This window comes from Heliangelus exortis, chromosome 1 (assembly GCF_036169615.1).
Source record: "Heliangelus exortis chromosome 1, bHelExo1.hap1, whole genome shotgun sequence".
Classification (NCBI taxonomy): domain Eukaryota; kingdom Metazoa; phylum Chordata; class Aves; order Apodiformes; family Trochilidae; genus Heliangelus; species Heliangelus exortis.
In genome coordinates, this window is record NC_092422.1 from 51,051,716 (window position 1) to 51,077,486 (window position 25,771).

At 37.7% G+C, this 25,771-nt stretch overlaps 1 protein-coding gene across 1 annotated transcript in view; it reads left to right on the forward strand.

Annotated features, from left to right (window-relative positions):
- Positions 1–25,169, forward strand: part of IPO5 (importin 5) — a 44,541-nt gene extending 19,372 nt beyond the window's left edge. Inside the window, exons 9-26 of the mRNA XM_071742235.1 lie at positions 747–834; positions 3,290–3,396; positions 5,749–5,873; positions 5,963–6,052; positions 6,139–6,312; positions 6,540–6,758; positions 7,962–8,045; positions 8,839–8,971; positions 9,060–9,181; positions 9,731–9,827; positions 10,333–10,505; positions 10,955–11,066; positions 11,670–11,725; positions 15,801–15,923; positions 16,540–16,759; positions 19,551–19,779; positions 21,979–22,120; positions 25,021–25,169. Of these exons, the coding sequence (XP_071598336.1) occupies positions 747–834; positions 3,290–3,396; positions 5,749–5,873; positions 5,963–6,052; positions 6,139–6,312; positions 6,540–6,758; positions 7,962–8,045; positions 8,839–8,971; positions 9,060–9,181; positions 9,731–9,827; positions 10,333–10,505; positions 10,955–11,066; positions 11,670–11,725; positions 15,801–15,923; positions 16,540–16,759; positions 19,551–19,779; positions 21,979–22,120; positions 25,021–25,107 (2,381 nt within the window). The 3' untranslated portion in view covers positions 25,108–25,169. The remainder of the gene's footprint in view (positions 1–746; positions 835–3,289; positions 3,397–5,748; positions 5,874–5,962; positions 6,053–6,138; positions 6,313–6,539; positions 6,759–7,961; positions 8,046–8,838; positions 8,972–9,059; positions 9,182–9,730; positions 9,828–10,332; positions 10,506–10,954; positions 11,067–11,669; positions 11,726–15,800; positions 15,924–16,539; positions 16,760–19,550; positions 19,780–21,978; positions 22,121–25,020) is intronic.
- The last annotated feature ends 602 nt before the right edge of the window (positions 25,170–25,771 follow it).

A 25,771-nucleotide genomic window follows, 5' to 3' on the forward strand; every position in this document is an offset into this window, starting at 1 on the left:
TGTGAGAACAACTCAGAATAGGTGTTGCTTATTGCATAGTAGTTGAACATCACTGTAAAAATAGTGAAATAGCCTCTATAAAGACTTACACTGAGAAGAGCAAAGAGGATCAATCTACAAAGGCAGATAAAGAAAACTGGTGGGTTATTATGTGCAAGATATTTTCATGATACAAAAGAAAAATTTATGTAAGTGGGGAAAAGTAAGTTTGAAATAATTACCTTATTGGAAAAATAAAGCTTTATGCTGTTTGACCGCTGTATGTATAGTTAACAGTTTTTCCTGTTAGTAAGACTAACAGATGAGTATTATTTTTCTATAATTATTGTAGTCTTGTTTATCAGTAAGTATTCAAAAGGTGATGTCAGTTTCAGCAAAATGCATTAAGTATATCTGAGTTCTTAAAAGATGTAATACTATTTTTAACTCTTTCAAGGAATTTAGACTATTAAGGAATTCAGTTTTTGCAGTATTAAGCTTGCATTGCACTATGATTCTTCGTAGGAAATACACTTGATTCTTTTTTTTTAACTCCTGATTTGAATGTTTTGTAAGTTGTTTTTTTTTTTTTTTTTTGAAGGTCTGTTCTGAGTTACAGGATGGCACAGTTTGGCACTGTTGGCTATCTGCTACTAGAGGAAGTTATTTTCCTGCAATAATTTCTTGAAAGGAGAAAAGTTAAAATGTGTGCTTCTTATTTGAGAATATTTTAAGAAAGCTACCCAAGTTTAAAACTTTATTTTCAGTTCCTCAGATGTTAGCAATGATGGTTGACTTGGAAGAAGATGAAGATTGGGCAAATGCAGATGAACTTGAAGATGATGATTTTGACAGGTAATTATGAAACCAGATGTTTAAATATATTATCAAGACTGTGTAGCTGAAGGCAGATTTTAAGTACAGGATGCAAATGACTGCAATACATTTTCTTTACTCAATTAGCTCTTCTAATTTTGTTCACTCAGTCATGAGCAGTATATATGACTGTTCTCAGACAGTTTGTATGTAGGTTATTTAGATACTATTCAGCAAGCAAGTGCATTCTGTCAGTATTCATATATTGGTGTTAGTTCTACAAGTTGCATGTTGTCTGGATTTTGATTTACTACTGAACTGTATAGTGACTTCTAGACATCAGACATGTAAAACACACTTGCAAAGCTAATGCATAGGAATTTATGGAAGAACCTGCTTAATCTCTGCTTGACTTGGAACACTTTTTTTTGTTCTCCTTGATTATGGAATTGAAAGTAAGCTGTCCTTTCTTCCCCATCTAACATGATAGACCAGATCCTTTTGATCTGTTTCATTTCCTCAACTTTAAAATTTTGCCATACAGGTAGAACTGTCAGCCACCACTTCATTCAGGTTTGTCAAGAATTTGAATTGTTTCGTTCAGGTAAATTTCAGGGGATATAACATATTAAAGCTCAAATCCTCATTAAACCTTTCAGGGTGTTGGAAGTTCATTCAGGTGTCTTGCCTTAGGCAGCTTGATAAGTACCCTGAACCATCCACTGGAGACGTGCCATTTTCTCTTTAGTGTCAGCAGAATAGGTGCTCTTCTAAACACAAGTTAGCTGCCTCTGGGTTTTCAAGTGAAAACTTTTCTTTTGTTTTGTTTTTTTTTTTGATGCAACTAGAGTGAGCAAGGATCAGAAAGCAAGCTATGCTCAGCAACCTTAGCCTAAAGGAGAAATGTAGCTCCTTTGGCCCTTGAGGTAATAGGGAGCTTGAGGTTTAGACACAAAATACAGGACATCAGCTAATCACACATCTGGTGATTGTGTGTGTGCTGTTAGTTTTTCCTTTTATCAGGTTCACTTGTGTTACTGTGAGTTTCCTACAACTGAAGTTCACTTTTGTGGAGAACTGTTGATAAGCTGATGTGTATTTGAACCTCTTTTGCTGCTTGAGTGTTTGTAGGTTCATAAGACTGGAATTTCTGTGCAGTCTAAGAAACAGACAAATGACCATCAGGCTGTAGCCTAGCTAGGGTGTATTCTGGTCTGACCAAGGGGGATGTGAGTCAGCCAACACAAAAGCAACAGGGAATATTTTAGCATTTCTATTTTTTTATTGCTCTGACTTCATAGAGCTGTGAAATTCTAAAGGAGGAAAAGGTTAATCCAGCTTCCTCTCTTCCTGTCAGAAGCCTTTCAAACATTGTAGGGAGGTGTGTGGTCATTTCTCTAAGCTTGGCTATCTTATATTTTTTCAAACAATGCATGAGTTAATGGTGGGAAGAAAGAGCTCAACTAACATAATTTCAGATGAAAGATGCCATTAACTGCAGTGAGTTTAATCTAAACCTGTGTACCCATGCTTTGTTGCTCTGCTGGTGATGTGTCTGTGTGTTTGAACATGACTGATACGAAGAACAAATACAATACTGCCTATGTCTTTGCACAAACAGCTTTTCTCACAGCATGTGAGTTTCTACACTTGTTTATGGTTTTTAATGAATCTTGGAGATTCAAGCATAACAGCTTGAAGTCCTCTGTTTCTCACCCAGCTGACTGATACTTTCAAGAAGAGGGATATTCATTCCTTCTGAACCATTACTCTGCTTTTCCATGAGCACGGTGTCTAGGATGGACTGTAATAACCACTGTTACAGTCTGGGTATGGCTGGCACTGTAGTAACTCAAGGTTATCTGTGTCCTGGAAACTTTCTTGCTACTCTGTAGGGAATAATTCTGTGGGGTGGAACAAGTCACTTTACACAGATTGTTTGGCTGTTCTCAGTTCTGGAACTGGCTGGGAGTTACAAATTCCTCACCTGGAATGGATGTTTTCTGCCCGAGTCATTGGGAAAGGAACATGCTATTAGAGTGTTAAAACCATGCAAGAAAGGGCTCTTCTGTGTCAAAGCTTGAATTCTGCTGGTTCACCTGACTCATAGCAAATCTGAAGGGGTTTGCATTCTCATGACAAAAAGATGATGGCCTGTATTATTATTTAATTATTGTGGATTTAGTTTCAGCTTTCTCAGTATGTGTTATTGTTAAGTAATTAAGTCAATACCTTCCTTACTAGTAGGGCCCAATTTTTTTTGGAAGTAGACTCAATGGGCTACAAATAAATGTTTAGGCAGAGGGTAAGTAATTACTTTGTGGCTGGTGTGAGTGCTTTTAAGCTTGGGTATGCTTTATTTACTTATAGGGGCTCGTGTTCAGAAGGCAAATATTTGAAGATTAGGACTGCAGGAAAAGGCATTTCTGTGTCCTGTTGGACTGTATTTTATTGTAGATATCAAACCACTGATATTTCTGTAACTTATATTTAGCAATGCAGTTGCTGGTGAGAGTGCACTGGACAGGATGGCATGTGGCCTTGGAGGAAAACTGGTTTTACCAATGATTAAAGAACATATTATGCAAATGCTTCAGAATCGTAAGTAACTGTATTTTTCTCTTTGTTACAATTTCTCCTTTCCAGTAGTGTTGATAGCTCTTAAATTCTCATATTTAGCTACTTCATATATTTTTTATACCCTCCCACTTTTTATGTCAGCAACAAAAACTGTAAATTTTACAGACTGAAAGTTTATACCTTTTCTTACTCTGATTTATTAAGCTTATATACAATCCATTGCAGTATTTTTCTGTGGATAGATGAGCAGATGTCAAAACCAAAACAGTACATTATTTCTTTTTCAATCTCACAGTGTACAAATTACATATAAGTAACTTTTTTTTTTACATTATTATTTACATTACATTTTACTGTAAATCCATATACAGTGACTCTCAGTTCCTTAAGTGTACCTAAATTGCTACTTGTGATTTTGTAGATTTTTTTTTTTTCTTTTCCTTCTTCAGAAGTGCTCCATTTAATTTTAATACTCTATAGTTCATACAGGAAAACTTGTTCCTTTTTTTTTTCCCCTGTAATTTGATGGAGCAATATACAGAAGTCTGTGGTAGACTGGCTGTCTTTTGGTATGCTGATTTTTGTATTTGTTTCATGAGGTGGTTCCATATGTTTTATCAGTTGCTTTGTATGCTTTTCCTCTTAAGATACCTGTGATGCTTGCTCAGGCAGTCATTCAAAAATGTTGTGCATTTGTTGCATGTGCTTTCACTTGACCTGTGCTTTGAGCATTTGAAGTAGAAAATAATGCAGAAGTTCTAGGTACTTTTCCTATCTTCATGATTTAAACCCCCATTCCAAATAATACTACTACCATATTGGATATTAAACATAGGGCTACCCAAGGTACCACCTGCAGAGTGTGAACACTTAAAAAGTATATTTGGGATGAAATTTTTTTGTAAATATTTTTTATTATGGAAACAGACTAACCTGTTGCTTCCAGTGGTAATAGCTTCAAGGCTAGAAAATGCCTAGTTTTGTAGTACCTCCACAAAGATGTGGAATCTAATGACTTAAGACCTGACTCTTGTGAAGGGAAGAATGGCTGGTGCAGTTGATGTCTGGTGCTTTCCTTCTGCTGGGTCAGATCTTTGCATAACCAGTGATGCTTTCAGGAAGAGGGAAATGCAATAGATACTGTTTGGTTCAGAGGTTCACACTGGTAGGGAGTTGGGAAGAAAGATGAAGACATTTAGATTAAGACATCATCAGTACTCAGAGATCAAACTTTCCCTTCTATCCCTGGTGATTTTTTTCACAAATGTTTATTTAAATAATAATTTAAAGCTTCTTGGGTTTGAATTAGTTATAGAGGTGGTCCAAACATGGTTACATTTCATATTAAGATATCTGAATTTAAAGTCCAGAATGTAAGTTAGTAGCAAAACAGTAAGAGTAAGAGGTGTAGGCTTAACTAGGAACATACAATGAAGTTAGGTAGCACAAAATAAACTGCTTCTTCACTGTCCCTTCTGTCAAGAAGATACTTCATCTCATCCTGATCAAACAGAAGCTTGAGTGTCAGGATTCAAGTGCTCTGAACTGTGGTGGTGTTCAGATTAATAAATAACCAGCAATAATGGAATCCAGCAATATTTTGGGAAAGAAGATGTTGTTACATTCTTCTCCCACAGATTAATAAACAAGTTTGTTCTTCTGTTTTTCTTTTCTGTAATACACATGGTTTCTAGCAGAGAGAGAGATTCAGAAAACAATAAATAAAAGAAAATGGGCTTTCTTGTATATTTCCTTTTCCTAAAGAAAAAGGAGTGTGAAGGACCATTTCAGCAATACTCACTAGCCTGAGAATAGGCTAGCAGGACTTAGAGACAGGGAAAGCCATACCATCCCTCAATGGAATGTTACTGTTCTTAAATAGTCTTGGGGAGATAGCTGAAAAGTTTAGTACTTTTAGATTATTTACTTGTTTAAGGGTAGATGTTGTTTAATCACTAGACTTTTTCCCCCTCCTGACCTAAAGAGGAAGGTATTGGCTGTCCTAATAACATTAAAAAAATGTGGGAGAGGAAAAAAGAAATACTGTTATGTTTCTCTGGTTAGCTCATCTAATTAAAATGCAGTTCCCAGGTGCTAGTATTATGTACATGCTTGTATTGGCATCTAAGAATTAATTTTTCTATGTCTGGATTAGGCCTAAGTTAAATACTCAAATTTTTGTGTATCTCTGAAAGTATGTGTGAAGAAAAGTGAAAAATACTTAACTAATTGAGTAGACACATCAATTTCCCTTCCCTCTCCTGTTCTTGGCTCTTTTTTCCTCCTGTCACACCTGAAAAAGTGATGTGTTTTTGAGGTGCTTTTTAGTTTCCAAAAATGGATAACATTATTTTCATTTTTGCTATTCTGTAGCTGACTGGAAATACAGACACGCTGGCTTGATGGCGCTCTCAGCCATCGGAGAAGGCTGCCACCAACAGATGGAGGGCATTTTAAATGAGATAGTTAATTTTGTTTTGCTATTCCTTCAGGATCCTGTGAGTATAATTCTATTAATGATTTTAAAATGTTTTTATTTCTGCCCTCGTTAGTACTTGTTAACTGTTTGAGGGAAATACTTTTTCAGCATCCAAGAGTAAGATACGCTGCTTGTAATGCAATTGGACAAATGGCAACTGACTTTGCACCTGGTTTTCAGAAGAAATTTCATGAGAAGGCAAGTAGTAGAACAAGGGGGGGAAAGAGAGTGGTAAAATTGTCCCCTTCAGAAACATGCTTTTCTGAAAATAATTTGTTTTTCAGGTTATAGCAGCTCTCCTGCAAACTATGGAGGATCAAGGCAACCAGCGTGTTCAAGCCCACGCAGCTGCAGCGCTCATAAACTTCACAGAAGATTGTCCCAAGTCACTACTTATTCCATACTTGGATAATCTAGTGAAGCATCTTCATTCCACTATGGTGATAAAATTGCAAGAGGTACAGTATGTCAAACAAATTGTTGCATAGAGGGGAAACCTTGTCACATAAGTAGAATAAGTATAGCTGATCTAAGATTTCTGATACAAGCCAGTAAACATATCTATTGGTGTTGGTCTAAACTGATAAGAATTAGGATACATACAAGAGCAGATTTTTGCATTTGGCATGCTTTTAAGTAAAATATGTGCTTTAAAATGTAACACCTTGTTCTCCCTCTTTTCAAGTTGATACAGAAAGGCACTAAGCTAGTTTTGGAGCAAGTTGTGACTTCCATTGCATCAGTTGCAGATACAGCAGAAGAGAAGTTTGTTCCTTATTATGACTTATTTATGCCTTCTTTAAAACACATTGTTGAGAATGCAGTTCAGAAGGAATTAAGACTTTTACGAGGAAAGACTATTGAATGCATCAGCCTAATTGGTCTTGCTGTTGGTAAAGAAAAGGTAAGCTTAGATCTTATCTAATAGACAATGTATTTTTAAATGCCTTTGTTCTTTGCAGTATTAACTTTCACTTATATTAAGTTGTTGAACAAAGATCTGTGTTGTTGATTTCTATGCTTGTCTGCCTGTTTTAATTTCTGGGGTGACTGTCTTGCTGCTTAGAGCTGCAAATTCTCAACAGAATCTTAGGAAGGTCTTACAGGTTAAGTTATTCTTGTCACTGAACAATGTTGAAAGCATTTTTTCTTTTTCATTTTTCTTAAGAGAAATGCAGGAGCATCTCATTTAGCCAGTATCAAAATAGTGAGTAAAATGTATTTTCAGAGGAACCTTACATAGTTTTTGTATGCGGATTCCTGAAAAAGTTTACTTGAACTTGTAACAGAACTTGAAATACTTGTGTGTCATGAGGTTTCGTGTGTTTGACAGGTTGTTTTTTTTTGGTAAGGTGGTTAAAACATGTTTCAGAGTACTGAGAAACAACTGTAAAAGACTATATAAGGGTCTAAATGGTGTTCTGATAGCAAGTTCACATTATGACAGATTTTAATTTCATTGACTGAAGAAAACAGAAAATCACATTTCAAAATAATCTGATATAAGCAGTATGAAAAAACAAAGAGCACCCTGCCCCCCACAAAAAATTACCAGTCCTTTCCTTTGAATTTGAAGGACTACCAGTAGGCTTATCAATCCTGCAACTAAACTTTAAAAATACTTTGATCGTAACTGCTGTTAAAATTATTATTGGAGGACTACTGGGAGCATGGGAAGGGAAGATGTGGTGGTTTGAGCATTGGGGCAACTGATGTGACCTAAAATGTTACTAGGTCATGAGTGAGTAACTCATGCTGTCAGCTTTTCTTCCATTTCCATAAAGGAGTCAAAATCATGAGGCAGATAGGTGGGAAAGTTAGAATTGTCAGGTATTTTATTTAGTATTAGTATTTATTTATGTAGTGCTTTATTTTAAATAGTTCTCTACTTTCAAGTATATAAACAGGTATAGTGAAACTTACGAATAACTTGGTGATGCCTCCAGGAGAAGAACTTGTGTTTTCACTTTTATCTACATTTCAGTCTATTTTCAGCTTTAGTTTGTGTCTTGATAGCGTGTTGGACTGGTGTCTTAACACCAAACAATTTAATATGGAAGCCATTTTAATTTGCCTTTAAAAACATATAGTTGTTTCCTATATCTAGTTCATGCAGGATGCATCAGATGTAATGCAGCTGTTATTGAAGACACAGACAGACTTCAGTGATCTAGAAGATGATGATCCACAGGTATGTTAAGATTGTATCTTTATATTACATAGCTCATTGGGTAGGATTTAAAATGTTCTTTGTAAATTTGATGTTACGGCCCCCACCCCATGTAATTACACCTTCAGACTAATTGTTTGGCAAGTCTTAAATAAATTGTAGCCCTAAAATTGCCTTAGAATCTGTCACAGAAGTGTGTTGAGGAAATGAAACTTCCAGGACCTATATTTGCTGTAGAAATTTCAGCATGTGGGTAATAGTTCCTTGTCTATTATTTACTACTTTGTTTGGCACCGTGTGACCTATTCCCTTGCTGTCATCATCTTATAAATAGCTCAACAAGACTTGTTAGACAGCTGTTCTAATGAGTGGAGAGCTGTTTTGGCTTGTGCATCTGAAAACAAATACTCCTCTGAAAACAGCAGTACTGCACTCTTTTTTGCTTTATTTGCTTTTTTCATTCTTTCAGGAATGGGGCTCAGTATCATTTAAATTCAGGAAATCACTCACTTCAGAAATAAATTTACTTTTCAAGGCAGTCATGATTATATTACAAGTACATCTTTTACTGTCACATTTTTACATGTATAGGAACTTAGATCAGAGGTACTGTCAATGCATAATAAAGACTTGGGACAGATCTTTTGAAGATGCAGTTTTATATGGATTGCATAGTAGATGAGTTCTCTCTGCAATAAGTTTTAGGCACCACTGGCAAATTCTTTCTAAGAATGTTCTTCCTTTATGCTTTCCTTTTAAGTATGCATTAATATTAAGTGTGGAACATGAAAATTCCAACTCTTCTCTTTTGTAGATTTCTTACATGATCTCAGCATGGGCCAGGATGTGTAAAATTCTTGGAAAGGAATTCCAGCAGTACCTTCCTGTTGTCATGGGACCTTTGATGAAAACTGCATCCATTAAACCTGAAGTAGCTCTTTTAGACAGTAGGTTTAAGATAATGTTTTGCTTAAATACTGCAATAAATTATTTTATAGCACTTTTAGATTAATTTTTTTCCCCTCTGTATAACAGCACAAGATATGGAGAATATGAGTGACGATGATGGTTGGGAATTTGTAAACCTAGGAGATCAGCAAAGTTTTGGAATTAAGACTGCAGGCCTTGAAGAAAAAGCAACAGCATGCCAGATGCTGGTGAGTAATAGGACAGTTTTGAGGATCTGGATATTGCTGGACATTAGAGTCTGAAGCCAAAATCTGTAACAAGAAATATTCTTTATAGTATCAGATGGGTTTTCTGGGTGATGGTGTTAAGTTTGAATTTCAGACACTTCATTGGCTGTGGCTTATTTGATTAAAAAGAGTTTCTTTAGTTTGGAGCTTCAGTTTCTAGGATGAACAGGTAGGCTTGATTTTTTTTTTTTCTTGATTTTTTTTTTTTTTTTTCTTCATTAGCAAAATTTTAGATTAATAGATGTTAGAGTGGTTTCTTTTTGCAAATGTTCATGTTTCTGAATTTGATTTGAAATATACATGCAAGTTCTAGGAGTGAGAACTCATGCTGCTACCAGGGTTTCTTAAAATACTGCAGTGCAGAGGATATTTAAATGGATTATTGCATCTTTTGGAAAAGAAATTTGAAAGACCTAAACTTGTGAAGATCTTTCTCACCATTACATAATTGAAAAATATTAGTAACACTATTTTCATTTAAAGGTGGCATTTCCATGCTTTGTGTTTCAGGTTTGCTATGCAAAAGAGCTAAAAGAAGGATTTGTGGAGTACACAGAGCAAGTTGTAAAGCTGATGGTTCCCCTGCTGAAGTTCTATTTCCATGATGATATCCTATTAACGAATTCTACTGTGAAAATGGAAACTTTCTTTGGAAGAACTTAAAGTCCTGTTTTCCTAAATGAGTTGAAAGTGTTTGTGTTAAAATATTCTGTTGCTTTATGGCAGAAATTGTTTCTAAGAATATTGTGCTGCAGAGTATTTTGGGCAATGTATCCTACTTTTTCCCCTAGTTCCCTTTTAAATAAGCATGTCTGATGTTAAAGGAAAACAGTAGAGAAAGTGATGTTTGTACAAAGAGTGGAGAACTTGAGTAGCTTTTCAGTCATGGCCTTGAAACAGGCTTGAAACAACTTTTAAATAGCAAACAGTTTAATTTTCCTGGTATCTTAATCTATATCTAAGAAGTGAAATACATGGGATGATTAAAAAAGACACCCCAGTTTCAGGTAGAAAACTGCATTACCTTCGGTTAATTAACTATGGTAGTGGGTGCTTAAATTCTAAGCACTTTATTGTTGGCATTTCTTGTTTTATTTCCTTAATAATGAAACGTGTTCGAGTGGCAGCAGCTGAGTCAATGCCCCTCCTTCTTGAATGTGCTAGAGTTCGTGGGCCAGAGTACCTCACACAGATGTGGCACTTCATGTGTGATGCTCTCATCAAAGCCATTGGGACAGAACCAGATTCAGATGTTCTTTCAGAAATAATGCATTCTTTTGCAAAGGTAACTTTCTTCCTTGCAAATATTGTGGCATTGCTGTTTGTAGCTTTTTACTGGGAAGAAAAGATAAGTGCTTGGTATTTATTTAAATGCCTGGAAGAAATGCAGTGCTTCCTTTGTTTGAATTTCAATTTGACTATAAATGTTGTTATAGCCAATGGAAAAATTCAGTTATGCTTTTTTTTTCCCCAAAGAACCAAAATACTGAAGTATTAACCTAAAATAATTACCAAAATTATTCATTTTAACTGAAAACCCCTAAGTTATGTGTATGAAAAGTATGGTGGTACTTGCATAATTTGAGCATTGATTACAAAAGTAATGTTCTTTTGGTATTATTTCTACAAATCATCATTTAGTGCAGAGCATATGTTAGTATCTTGTGTTCTTAGATTTCATTGAGACTCCTCTTGTAACTTAAAGCTGAAAAACTGATCATTTTATTTCACTAGTGCATTGAGGTAATGGGAGATGGATGCCTTAACAATGAACACTTTGAAGAACTTGGAGGAATATTGAAAGGAAAACTAGAAGAGCACTTTAAAAATCAAGAATTAAGGCAGGGTAAGATTACACACATTTCTGTTAACATGATAACGGCTGTTCTTCAGAGCTGAATTCCTAATAATTCCTGAACACACACAGAGAAGCTTGGATCAGTTTTAATTTACATATTTTGGTAAGGTACTTGGGTTTTGGAACAGTGCAGTCCATCTGTTATTTGTAAGTTCTGGGAGTATGAAAATGACAATTTGCAGAAATGCTGGAGTTTAATCAGAAGTTGGACAGATTTACTTGAAGGCAATGCACATGTCTACGGTGGTGTCATTGTTGTCCTTGGTTTTATTTTTCATCTGCAGCCTTTGCAGTTTTCTTAAAACAATGGTAGTTTTTTATTACTGTGCACTTCCTGTCCACGTGGACAAGCTGGTGTATTGATTTCTATTTCATGTGCTTTTACACATTCTTAAACTGAACAGTATCACTATACTTGTTTTCCTCTGAAAGCTCTGAAGCTTTTTAAAGACAAAAAATGCCTGTTGCATCTTCAGCTATTGTTTCCTATTTTCAAAATCTGTTTCTGCATAGTTTTTGCCTCTCACAGGCTTCTTTGGCATTTGTAGAAATGCTAAAGGCATGTTTTAATATTTGTTTTTTTTAATTTAGTGAAAAGACAAGATGAAGACTACGATGAACAAGTTGAAGAGTCATTACAAGATGAAGTAAGTTCATTTGTGGAGTTTTTTCACTCATGAAGTACCAGGATGGAAATACATTACACAGATATGCTGTACCACTCAATAGTGCATCCTCAGAATTATTTATTCCTGGAAGAATGTCCTGTTACCATATTACTTCAAAAATTCCAGTAATTCCAGTCACACTACATGTGTGAATTAGAAAATGCGAAGTGTTTCTTCAGTATACTGAAGGCAGAAGTTCAGGATATAGCTATTAATTTTCTTCATCTCTCAAACAGTTCTTAGATTACTTCAAATAGTCTGTCAAATGATGGAGCAGTAATAATTTAAGGCATAGTCCTGCTGACTTTTTATTTTTGCCTTATGACAGGTACCTTTTAACCTTGAGCATGTCTCAGATACCTACCTACATCTCTGACATTTCAGGTTAAGGGCTGTCTCAAAAAGAATAGACTTAAAATAGTATCAGAGGACAACAAGATGCATAGCAGGCATAATGAGTTTGTTTGTGGGAGAATAACAAAGTGCTACTTACCTGCTATGATACCAACCTGACTTTTTAGTTTGAAGTGGAGGTGACTGTAGAAAAACTATGATACTTCTATCAAATCTGTATTGGTATTGAGAGAGTAATAAAGAATGATAAGCCACTGCTGCTTGTAGCATGAAACATTAAGGATAGGAAATCTTTTGACACACAATTCAAGTGTGAAACTTTTGAAGTTGAATTATGAAGCTTGTTTACAGGAGTTTTACCTGGTGAAGAGCCCAGAATGTATCTTAACAGACCATGCACCCATATGTAAATACTTTCTTAAATAACAATGCAGTTCTTGAGCCCCTTTCCTTTGGGAATATTTGGCCAGCCTTCAGAAGGATGGATTCCTGGTCCCTACATCCTACTTGGGATAAAAAAAATAACAAATCTCAAGTTCTGGTCCAGGAACATTTCCTCATTTTTTTCCCTTTCTAATTTGTAGTGGTCACTGGTCATTCCTGTAGACAGCTAGTTAGGAGGCTCTTTATCTTTTTCTTCTTATGTGTCACTCTGTACTGATAATGAGAGAAAATGCTAGCAAGCAGCAAATTCAGAAAAGCTGAGTCCATACTCTGCAAGCAAGGCATTTTAAAAAATGCTATAAAAATATATTTGACCTCCCTGATGCTTTTTTGAAGACTTGTCTGGAATACCCTGGGAAGGTAGGGTAGGACCAGAATGTCACCTGCTGTATGGACAGAATTAGCATATGGTAATGGTGACATTTAGTTATATACCTTTGGTCCCACAGTGTGTTTATGTAGCTCTTACCTCAAGGTAGCAGAAATACAGGAGCATAAAGAAATCATGAAAGATATTGAAACAGTAGTTTCAATAAGATACTCAGACACAGCTCTAATTTAGGCAATAACTTAACTGCTGATATGATAGAGGGTAGGAGATGGCATGCACTAAGCCACTGTTATGCTGTTCCCCCAAGCCTCTGCTATCAGGTATTAGTAAATAGGCAGGCAATACCAAACCAGGTGGACTGTGTGATGTCCTGCAGCAGTTCTCTACTTCTGTTTTCATTTTTATGAATGTCCCAGAATTAACTGCTTGAATTATTCCTTGACAATGCAGAAGTTGTCTAAATAGGGAAGCTTTAAATATCCAGTTATGGGAAGCTGCCAGTTGTATGAGAGACGTTTACTAGTTTCTCAATAGGGACCAGAAACTACCCTTATTCCTGCTTGTTAAAATATAAATAATTAAAGGAACCATACTGAGTATAACAGAACTTCCTTTAGAACTAAGTTAAAGGGATTTCCCAACACAAACATGTCCAGGGAACAGTCCTTCCCTACAGATATGACATGAAATGGTGGCTGTATCTGAACTAAGGATCTTTACTTCACCAGTTTGATGCATTAATTGGATGGGGTGAAAAATGAAATTAAGCCTTAAGAGGAGAGGATTAATATTCCTTATATATTTGCCACAAACTTCTGTCACAAAGGCAGTCATCCATTTACTTTTCAATAAAAACTTGTTACAGTATTTGTAAGGTGTGGAAGGGAAAATGGGCCTTCTGTTTTCTGTAGAGGGAATTCATTGAAGCAGTAAATTGTGTGAGTCAGTGTTTGTCTTGATAAAATTATTCTCTCCCTGAAAATTGTTTTAGGTGATTGACTACTAGCTATTGACTTCTGATTTTAAAAAGGGTAAAATAGAAGTGGGTCAGTCAGTCGGTCTGACTCTGTGCCTGAGAAAATCGTGAAAAAGGTTTTCCTGGAAGCTAAGTCAAGGCCCATGGAAGATAGGGAGATGATTACTGATGGCTGATGTGTCACAAAGGGCAAATGATGTCCAACTAATCTAGTGGCTTTTATTATGTTGTGCCTGTGTTGGTGGATTAAAGAAGGGTAACTGATGTCACATGCCTTGACTTCTGTTAGACCTTTGACACGGTCCCACAAAACAACCTTGTCATGAAATTGAAGAGATGGAAATTTGATGGATGAACTATGCAGTGAATAAGGAATTGGCTGGGTGGCAGTGTCTAAAGAGTTGCATTCCATAGCTCTTGTCCAAATGGAGTTGAGTGAGAAGGGCTGTCCTCTGGGAGTCTCTACTGGGACCAGTACTATTCAGTGTCTTTATTAATGACATAGGTAGTGGGATTGAGTGCACCCCCAGCAAGTTTTCAGATGACACCAATCTGAGTGGTGCAGTTTATGTGTGGAGGCAAGGGATGCCTGGACAGGCTTGAGAGGTGGGTCCATGCCAATCTCATGAAGGTCAATAAGGGCAAGTCCCAAGGTCCTGCATTTGGGTTGGGACAGTAGTAGAACCATAGAATGTCAGGGTGGAAGGGACCTCAAGGATCACCTGGCCCAACCCTTCTAATATTATTGTTTATATGAGATGTCTCAGCACCCTGTCGAGCTGAGTTTTAAAACTTCCCAAAGTGGGGGAAATCCACTACTTCCCCTGGGAGACCATTCCTGTGTCTGACTGTCCTCATAGTGAAAATTTTTCCTCTTGTGTCCAAATAGAATCTCCCCAGGAGCAACTTGTGCCCATTGCCCCTTGTCTTGTCCATGTGACTCCTGGTAAATAGGGAGTCCCCATCTTCTTTGTAGCCACCCCTTTGAATACTGGAACATCATAATAAGGTCTCCCCTAACCCTTCCCTTCTCAAGGCAGAATAAACCCAGTTTTCTCAGCCTCTCTTCACGTGGCAGGTGCTCTCATTCTCTGGTCATCTTCGTGGCTTCTCTCTATGGACCCTCTTCAGCCTGTCCACATCCTTTTTGTACAAGGGGGACCAAAACTGAATGCAGTACTCCAGGTGTGGTCTGACAAGTGCCAAATAGAGAGGGATGATGATTTCTGTCATCCCCAATACTGGTATTGGCTGAAGGATTAACAAAGGGATAGAGAGGAGCCCTGAGGAGAAAGACTTGTGAATACTGGTGGATGAAAAAATTGCATATACTCTGGCAGTGTGCTGTCAGCCTAGGAAGAAATCCAGTTCCTGGGCTGCATCTAAGGGATTGTGACGAGCATGTCAAGGGAGGTGCTTTTCCCTCTCTACTCTGCTCTTGAGAGACCTCATCTCAACATCCACTCTGGGTCCCCAGTACAAGAAGTACATGGACCTATTGGAGTGGATCCAGAGAAAAGGACCATAAAAATGTTTAGAGAGCTGGAACCCCTCTCTTGTGACAAAAGGCTGAGAGAATTTGGGTTATTCAGCCTGGAGGAGAGAAGGCTTCAGGGAGACCTGATTGCAGCCTTTCCATATTTATGAAAGACTTACATGTAAGATGGAGAGAGACCTTTTACTGGGGCCTAGTAGTGACATGACAAGGGCAACAGCTTTAACCTAGGTTTAAATTGAACATAAGGATTATTTTTCAAAATCCCTTCCAATTGATGTTTCTATCAAACTGTGATTGCACCAAGAGTTAGAAAGCAGCAGACTTAAAAGACTTGGCCTTACAAAACCAAATAGTTTTAAACAACTTTATTCCATTAATTCAGAGGCTTGAGTATTTCATGTGACTTTCAAAGATCCCTAGCCTCATGTGAGCTATATCCCTTTCCTATCAGGATGACAGTGACGTTTATATTTTGACTAAAGTATCGGACATTTTGCACTCAATATTCAGCAGTTACAAGGAGAAGGTACTGCCATGGTTTGAGAGACTACTTCCACTAATTGTCAACTTAATTGTAAGTACCTTGTTTTCATTTGACTTGGGTTATATTTTTTTTTCTCATGTGTATAATAGGCCTTCCATACTGAAAAACTACTTGGTAGGTAGAACGCAGCAATAACTGTTTTACAAAATAGAAGCAGTTGAAGGCTTATTACAGATCAAGGATGAAGTTGTTACCCTGTGCTTTTTGAACAGCTGCACTCCTGTGCTGATTCTGATTTCTGTGTTGTGAGACCCATGATCATTGACACACACACAACTGTTTTGAGAAATTTAATTTGCCTGAGAGTGTCAGATACTCTCTAAAATGGAGTTTAGGATGAGGGCCAAAAAAATGTTGCAGAGTAGTTGGGGAAAATTGAGGCTGAAATATGAAGTGTGAAATATAGATGGTTTAGCCTAAAATAATTTTTCTTTTAATCAGCTTAGTTAGCTGAGTTTTGTTTTGTTTGTGGTAGTGCTGCACATAGCACTACAGAAAATTGTGTTTGTAAGATGCAGTTTAATCCAGGAAGGTGTCTACAAAAGTAATAGACCACTTATTATGGTTGTTCTGTTGATATAATCATTGACTGTACAAAAAGTAACCAGTTTTAAGGTGACTTAAATGTTACCTGTTTTTGCTGCAGTGTTCACATAGGCCGTGGGCAGACAGGCAGTGGGGGCTTTGCATTTTTGATGATATTGTAGAGCACTGCAGCCCCTCTTCATTCAAGTACGCCGAGTGCTTCCTGAGGCCAATGCTGGAGTCAATATGTGACAACAGCCCAGAGGTGAGGCAAGCAGCTGCCTATGGTGTTGGAGTTATGGCACAGTTTGGTGGAGACAGCTATCGTCCTTATTGCACAGGTAAAATGATTTTAATGTGTGATTCTGGTAAAGGGGGGGGGGGGGGTGTTTGTGTGAGAAAATTGTTCTCCTCTTGGTTGACGAGGTCTCTTTCTTTGGCAGTGAAATAGATGGCTGGTATAATCCATGTGGCAGACTGGGGATGATAATTAAAGTACTTGAATTCATTGGGCTTTTAGTGATATTCTGCTTAATAGCATTTCTGTTGCAGCATTCACTACTTAGGAAATTTGCTTTACTTTTTTTTCTTTTCTTTTAATAATATCTGGCATGCAGATGTTAATGTCCTAAAAATAGCTTTCTAGTACACACTAGTCTTATAGCTGCTTTTTATTAATACTTCTGTGGTTACATATTAATGGCAAGCCTTTTTTGGATGTCTGGAAAAATTATAGAAGTAACCTGTATTAATGAGTAGCCTAGAATACAATTAATGTGGCTCTCTGATTTCCTGTTGTATAAAAAGGAGCCTGATTTCTGTGACTGAGAAATTGAGTATGATAATGCCTATCAGAAACACTTTGCTTTTTTTCTGAATGTCTCAAGTTTCTCTTAAACCTTCGAATTTGTCTTGAATTCAGAGAGATACTTGTCTGCTGGCAGTTGTCTTGCCAGTCAACTGGGGCTTCTGAACACATGATCAACACAGCATCCCTTTTCAGAGGGTTTTTTCCTTTTTTAAGAAAATATTTAGTCAGGTGTTTCAAGTGTATATTTTACATGAATCTTAGATGAAAGCTGAATTAGATGTTGCAAGAAAATAACTAGGTATTAGGGATAAATTAGGGCTTTATCACAAGTCTTAACTATATCAATAGAGGTCTTAAGATGAGGTGTCATTAAAAAAAAACAAGCAGGGGGGAAAGCCTCGCAGTAAAAAATATGAGCATTAAAATTTATACTTGTCTATTCAAATACTTCCTAGAAGGTTCTTGTGTTGTGTTCTAAGGCAAGAGAAGTAAGAGACTGAGCTCAAGAGACTTCTGATTTTGTAGTTTTGAGGGCTTTTATTGTCTGTTGAAGTCTAATTTGATTTTTCGTTCGTTAGACTTTACCTTGACCCACTTAAGCCTTGTAACAGTTTTGATCCTTTTTCTTGTATTTGGACAAATAATCCTTGATTAAATCTAGATGCTTAGCTTCTCTAGTTGGATGTTTAGACAAAATAACGTTTTTACTTTACAGTATACAGCAAGGACCTCAAAGTATTTTAAATTCTTTTGTATGTACATGAAGGAACTTTGTGATTTTAATAGATTTTAATCTATTTAATAGAGGAAGATATGCTGTGGTTATAAACAAAGTAAATCCATGGAATGAGAAACTTGCAACAGAACAGTATGCTAGTGCTATATATTAATCAATTAAGAAATTTAATTATAAATAAAATTTCACAAACATGTTTTCAGAGAAGACAGTAAAACCTGTGTGCTAAAAAGATTCTCATGCCAAGGATTACTCTGTTTCTAATCACAGTGCATCCTCATCATTAAATAAATGCTGATTCATTTTGGTGCCCTCCTAATCTTACAGCCACAAGGACACATACCTACAGAGTCATCCATTAGTAGTGAGGAGTGTGAGGAAACACAGATGAGATTTTATTTCTGCAGTCATGAAAACTTGAGGTATAAAATGCAGGCGTAGTTTTTCTGGACATTTTAGACTTTACTGTGCTTTGCAGGGAAGTCCAGCATAGTTACCCTGCATTCTGTACACAAACCAGTGAGTCTGATGTCCAGTGTCTGCAGTTTTGTAAACTTTATCAGCCCCTTAAAAGTATCCTTGTCTAGCTTAAGTTTACTCCTATTTTTCCACAGTTAGCAAATTCTTCAGAAATCTAATTTGGTGCAGTTAGTGCAGCAAGTGTCATTGTGTATTCCTTAGCTGCAAAGCTGCTATGTATCAAAGGGAAGCAGTGTGAGATCTTGCTCTTTCTCAGTAATTGGAGTTATTTTGAAGTGTGCTTTCTGCACAATTCCACAACCCATTTTCCGTGCTGATACAGAATTTCACAGCTTTAGTGTTATATTTTTAGCAGCAGAACACAAGGATAATTGTTCCTGTGTGCCTGTAGAGTTTTCTGAAGTTTGCATGGGGCTACCCATATGACTAATGAAAAAAAATTTTTTAAATTTCTGTTTAAGCTAGAAAGAAAATTGGCATTTTTCCTTGATGTTTGATTTTTACGATACAAACCATGCAAGGTGGTTTCACTGATGAATTTACTTCTGCAAGCTTTTTCTAGTGCACTATTAATGATGGGAGATGTGTATGTACATATATATTTACAAATATATATATATGTGTGCAGAAGCAGTAGATGTACAGCAGGCATACACTGTGGACATGCACCACAGTCCAAATTAATGTGAATTGCACCTTATTGGTACTTTTCATCATCCCATGTTCAGAACTGATGATTAAGATAACACTTGTTATCTGTGGTTTTAATATAAATTAATGTCGAGTGTGTTATAGTGTACCTCCAGTTGAGAGACAGGAAGATTTTATTTTTTTTTCCTGCTGACCTTAGGAAGCAAATCCAGATTTTTTTTCAGTAGCTGTTTTGTTGGTTTCCTTGCATAGCTTTATCTATGTGATTGCTTTTCATATAATGATTATCAGGCAGGGAAGAACCTACAAGTAGTGGGATGACTGGATTGGACTTGGTGCCTGGGCCGCACAAACCCCTGTTTCCAATGCATGCAGTAGTCATATAAAATTTGTGATGTTATAAATAATATAACTTGATTGTGCATTAACCATTATTCTTCTGTTTAACAATTAGAAGCGCTTCCATTACTGGTGAGAGTCATTCAGTCTCAAGATGCCAAAACCAAAGACAATGTCAATGCAACAGAGAACTGCATTTCAGCTGTAGGAAAGATAATGAAGTTCAAGCCTGACTGTATAAATGTTGAAGAAGTCCTGCCACACTGGTTATCATGGCTTCCACTTCATGAAGATAAAGAAGAAGCTGTTCATACTTTCAATTACCTGTGTGACTTAATTGAGAGGTAAGGCAAAGTCTTGATATTAATGCAGAAAATGAGCCTGTTTGCAGATTCTTTCCTTCTGTTTATTTTCCAAAACTGAGAAGGTGCCAGGTAAATCTGCATATGCTTTAGGAAAGATAATTTGGAATGTTAGAACTGAGCCTTCTGTGATGTTATTGCTGTTTTTTTAAATGGTCTCATCCTAAGTGATGTCTGCAGCTTGAAAAAATTGCTGGCTACTTTAGATGTACATGATGGGAAAGGATCAGCTGGGAACTTCTACAGAAAACTGCAGGAAGAATTTTGATGCTTTGCTTATAAGTCAGCATTAATAATGGGCCAGGTCTTTTTTACTTAAGAGCTACACACATGCCCTTGAAGCCTTCTTTTCATAAACATCTTGCTTTCTGAAAGCTTATCAACAAAATTAAGTATGAAGTAGAGAAATAATGCAGATAAATTCATGGTACAGTGCTGTCTCCCTTAACTTTAATAGTACTTTCAATTGTTATTGAAAGCATCTTGTCCCACATCTTTTTCATGAGATTTGTGCTTCCTTAGGTAAATGAAAAAAAAAATTAAAATCTAGTGTGGGCCCAAGTTGCACTTCATAACTGAGCAGAAGAATGTCAACTTCTGAAACATCATGTAGTAGCCATGCTACTTTGTATCCACTGGTGCTTTATTAAGGCAGTGTCTCAAAGGGGCTGGTGGTAATGGCAGTCCCTAGACTGACAGTAGCACAAGTGTGTAAGGACACCTCAATGATACTGACATGTGTGCTTACTTACACAGAGATGTATTTAAATCAGGCATTGCAGTAGTGGCACACTTTTGTACCCAGGCTCTGTGCAGGGACCTCAGCCTTGCTATGTACTTCCCTGGAGCTCTCTGCCCTATGTTCATAGAATCATAGAATTGGCTGGGTTGGAAGGGACCTCAGAGATCATCAACTCCAACCCTTTGTGTTGTCATTTTGACAAGAAGTTTGGTAGCAAATCTTAAAGTTAGGCAACATTTTTCATCTTTTCACTTATTTCTGCCTGTAAATTGAATGTGTTTATCTTCTTACAAAGCTTAGCAGAAACTTGCAGCCAGTGTTACATGGAAATAGGAAAATGACAACACAAATGTGCATTTTTCTCCGTAGTCACTGAGACAAAATTTAGTAGCTAGACAGTAACTGGCAATCCTGCAGGATCCCCAAACCAGGAAGGGAGTGTCAAAGATCATAGAATTGGCTGGGTTGGAAGGGACCTCTGAGATCATCAAGTCCAACCCTTGATCCACTACCACTGCAGTTACCAGACCATGGCACTGAGTGCCACATCCAGTCTCTTTTTAAATATCTCCAGGGATGGAGAATCCACCACTTCCCTGGGCAGCCCATTCCAATGTCTGATCACCCTCTCAGTAAAGAAATTCTTTCTAATGTCCAACCTAAACCTCCCCCGGCACAACTTGAGACCGTGCCCTCTTGTCTTGCTGAGAGTTGCCTGGGAAAAGAGACCAACCCCCCCCTGGCTACCCCCTCCTTTCAGGGAGTTGTAGAGAGTGATGAGGTCTCCCCTGAGCCTCCTCTTCTCCAGGCTGAACAGCCCCAGCTCCCTCAGCCTCTCCTCATAGGATCTGTGTTTGAGTCCTTTCACCAGCCCAGTTGCCTTCTTTTGGACCTGTTCACACCCTCTGCATTCCAGCAGTGGTAGGTGGCAGGGCTGGAAGTAGATCATGTTTTCTATCCAGACCCCTGGTTGCCAGCACTCCTCTATTCCAGTGCTTGGCTAGGGAAGAGGGAGCAGAGCTGTTTACTTGCTGTGTCAGTGAGAGGGCTGGCAGAGAGCTCCTGACACCAATAACACAACCTCCTCCCCCTCGCAGCACTGAGAGGGAGGAGTAAGGCCTTTTAGGCAGGGCATTTATGTCACACTATTTGCAGTTCCATCTGTGTGGAGCTCAACTGTTTTGTAACAGTTCAGAACTTCTTCCTGATAAAGTGTGGGCTGATTAAAGAATCAGCTGATTAAATATTAACAGAAGGAACATTTTGTCAGCATGCGTCAGCGCTGCACACACCTATTCAGCTGCGTGGAGCTTAGGTGTAAATAAGCAGGTTTAGAATAAGGTATTTCACAATCACTCAACTGACACGTAAAATGTTTACATTATTTTTTCCTTCTTGTTAAACGCTAATTTATTTGTAATGTGTTTTAATTGTGACAGCAACAACCCGGTGGTCCTCGGTCCCAACAACTCAAACCTGCCCAGAATATTTGGTATAATTGCGGATGGTGAAATTCATGAAGCTATTAAACATGAAGATCCCTGTACCAAGAGGTTGGCTAATGTTGTTCGCCAAGTGCAGGTAAATAAATGCTTCCTTAGTTATAAAAGGGTCATTTAGAAACACCTTTAAGAAGTAGCAAAAATGTTAAACCAGTTTGAGAGCCTCTGAGTTTTAAGGTGTTTGCACCTAGGTGGTTAACATGCTAGCCAGTGTGAGTTGTGTGTGGATTTGCTGTTTGTTTGGGGTTTTTTCCTGTGGCAGAAAATAAAAACTGGAGAGAAATCTGCCTGTCTTTGGTGAATAGTACTGCAGGGTTTTATCCACAGTGGTTCCTGTAAGGGTCCCCAGCACCTGTGGTAACTTACTAACCGAGCTGAGGGATCTTTGCCAGAGAATGAAGGCAAACCAAAAGTAATTTTACTACTGCCCTTTTCAATCCAATGTAAAGATAGGTGGCTCTTCAATGTTTTCCCTGCCTTTGGGGAACTGCCTCAAGGTCCCTTTCTGCTGTAGTGAGTACTTATGGTGCTCAGTGGTGAGGGTGTCCAAGTATTTAAGCTGCACCTCTCTATAGAGTTGTGATAGTGCTCATAGGGCAGATCTGATAAGCAGACAAATATTATCAGGTGGAATTACTTGACAGTTGCAGCATCTAATGACAGAAACTGGTGTGCCTGGCAAGTATATAGCTTTAAAAATGCACAGAGGATTTGGAGCAGCAGCTGTTCAATTATTGTCCATTCTACCTGGCATGCTTTAGCAAAACGTGGGTTTGAAGATTTAGGAATATTTTATTTTGGAAAGGATTCACTTGGATGAGTCTATCAGCCTGTGAGATCCATTATGTCTTGTAGAAAGTGACTTGTTAAAACTCTAAAGTCATAACAAGCATGAAATCCAGCAGTTGCAAAGTGAAAGTTCTCTTAAGTGGCTGCTCTAGATTCTGCCTGAAGGGCAGGAATCTGATGTTAGTGCTTAGTCCAGGTATGGAACTTTATATTAGGATATGCTAATGCATTTGTTCACTTCACCTTAAATGCTTAAGGTTAGTTGTTTGGGGTTTGTTTTTTGGTTTTTTTTTTTTAATAAAACAGTGGCACATGCCTATATAGATTAGTTATTTGTTGCAAAGTCTTAGTTTGGCCAGGAACAATAGGAACATTCATATGGAAATAAGACTCCTGCATTGGTTAAATGATTTACTTTCAGGCTGTGAGGGGAAAAAATCTTGAAGGTCATGGATTTTTTTTTTTTTAAGTACAATTTTAGCTACTGTTACCAATCCCATCTCTCTTCACACAGTATTTTGAGTTAGTAAAGCACTGTAAATGTTTTATAACATTGTAGGAACTTCAAAGTCTGTGTAGTTGCTAGCAGTCTGCCTACTGCTGCTGCTTTCCCAATTCCAAGAGACTTCTTTCTTTTTTTTTTTTTCTTTCCTTTTATGATCTCAGTAAGCTGTTCCACTGCCAGCATCTGACATGAGCAACATTACGGTCGTAATTGGAATTAAACCTTTTCCCACATGCTTCTTATGTGTTCTCAGGCCAGAAATATTTCAGTGTGAAGTATCAATTTACATGTGTGTCAGGAATGCTGCAAGAGCATGTTTAATTCTGTAATATTCCATAGTAGATCTAGAGTCTAAAATGCCTAATATGATTTACAACTAGAAGTAAAAATATGAACTCAACTTGAGGACTTTGTTTTCAAATTCTTTTGAATTTTGTAAATCTATTTTTTTGGGTTGGTTGGTTTTTTTTTTAAAAGCTTGTGAAAAAAGGTTGTTAGAACTGAACATAAAACATATCAAATACATATTTAAATTTTTAAAAAACTTTGAGTATGCTGGTGTCACAAAAACCAATCTAAAGACCTACAGCTAGCCAGTCACCTGCAATTTTGTTTTTTCCTATGGTTGTCCTTCTAAAGAAAGCAAGGGTGCCAGTTGCTTCCTGCTTCCATTGATAAGTGAACAAATACTTTTCCTCAACCTTTTTAAATGTTCAGCCTTTTCTGGTACCATTAGAACCAATCCCTACTGATGGTAACTTAATTTAAAAGTTCATGTCTGAGTCAAGGGCTGTGGTAACACAGGTGAGGTGCACTGCAGTGCAGGAAAGTGTGGGCTAATGTTTACCCAGGTAGATGCCATGTACTTTTTCCCTTGGCAAAGTAATTCAGCATGATTTTCACTAAAGAATAATGCTGCATATTGGCAGCAGAATTTTGCACATACACACACAGTGTACACTCTGAATCCCTCACTGGTGCACCAAGTGCCCAAAAGATGCTCTTGCATTTAGGCATGGTTCAGTTTGGGGTCTTTTAAATGAGTGCAAAACAGAGCAAATGGTTCAGGCTACGGTTAACTTGAAAGAGTCGATTGTCATTTTACCCCCCTACTCACAGGGTGTTCCCAGGAGTTTCAACTCAATTACACACTGGTGTTATTTAACCAGAGCTTGCCTCTGTTTAGCATTTTAGAGCATCTACAGATGAACCTCTCTATAACTGTGTATGCCTGGAGATTTCAGTCTCTTCCCTTAGGCGTGTGTATTACCGGAAGGGGTGAGTGTCAGGGAGATGGAGTTAGGCTTTTCTCAGTGGTGACCAGTGATAGGACAAGGGGTAATGGGTGTAAATTGGAGCATAGGAGGTTCAAGTTGAATATCAGAAAAAATTTTTTTACTGTAAGGGTGACAGAGCCCTGGAACAGGCTGCCCAGGGGGGTTGTGGAGTCTCCTTCACTGGAGACATTCAAAACCCGCCTGGACACGTTCCTATGTGATGTACTCTAGGGGGCCCTGCTCTGGCAGGGGGGGTTGGACTAGATGATCTTTCGAGGTCCCTTCCAACCCCTAGGATTCTATGATTCTATGATTCTATGAATGTTGCCCTTGGAAGATGAAAGTTTAGCACTTGTGCCTTAGAAGCCTGTCAGCCTGCATAAAGCCAACTTCTCATTTGTTTTCTAGACATCTGGAGGACTCTGGAGGGAATGCATATCACAGCTCAATGCAGATCAACAGGCAGCCATACAGGAGCTTCTGAACTCTGCTTGAAGGGCCTTAATTATCATCTTGCAAGAAAACTAACTCCAAATAAAAGTTTACCCTATTGTTTAGTTTTCTTTTGTTTCTTTTTTGAGTAAAACCAGAACTGTAGTGCGTGTAGGCCGTTCTTCTACAACCTACAGGCAGTGGCAGCAGGAAGAAGCATTCTTTCAGAACGGTGTTTAAATGGCTTTCTATCCCACAACACGGAAGAAGTTTCCTGTAAACCCTACAATAGCACTGAAGAGTATTTTTCTAACGGTATAAGCCATCCGTATGATGGTGAAAGGGAAACAAGTTGAATTTTCTCATTAGACATAATGACTTGACGCAGCTTTAAGACCTTGTATTCAGCAGTAGACGTACATTATAACAGATAAACGTTTCTCTACATCTAGTGTTAATTGTATTAATTGGAGTGTGAGTCTTTGTAGGGTAGAAAGTGTCCTTCTGCCCAGCAAGTTAGTAGATCAAAAGATGAAAAACCGAAGACAAACATCGAGCATGAAGACCTCATTGATTGCACTTTCAGATTCCCAAAACCAACTTGTACAGTGACTCAATGAGGAAAGCTGTCCGGCTTCCAGCCCTTGAATGTGAAGTCTCTTTGGCATGTCTAACAGTATCTCATTCACTCCTCAATAAATGACATTGAAACACAAGAAGCTTGTGT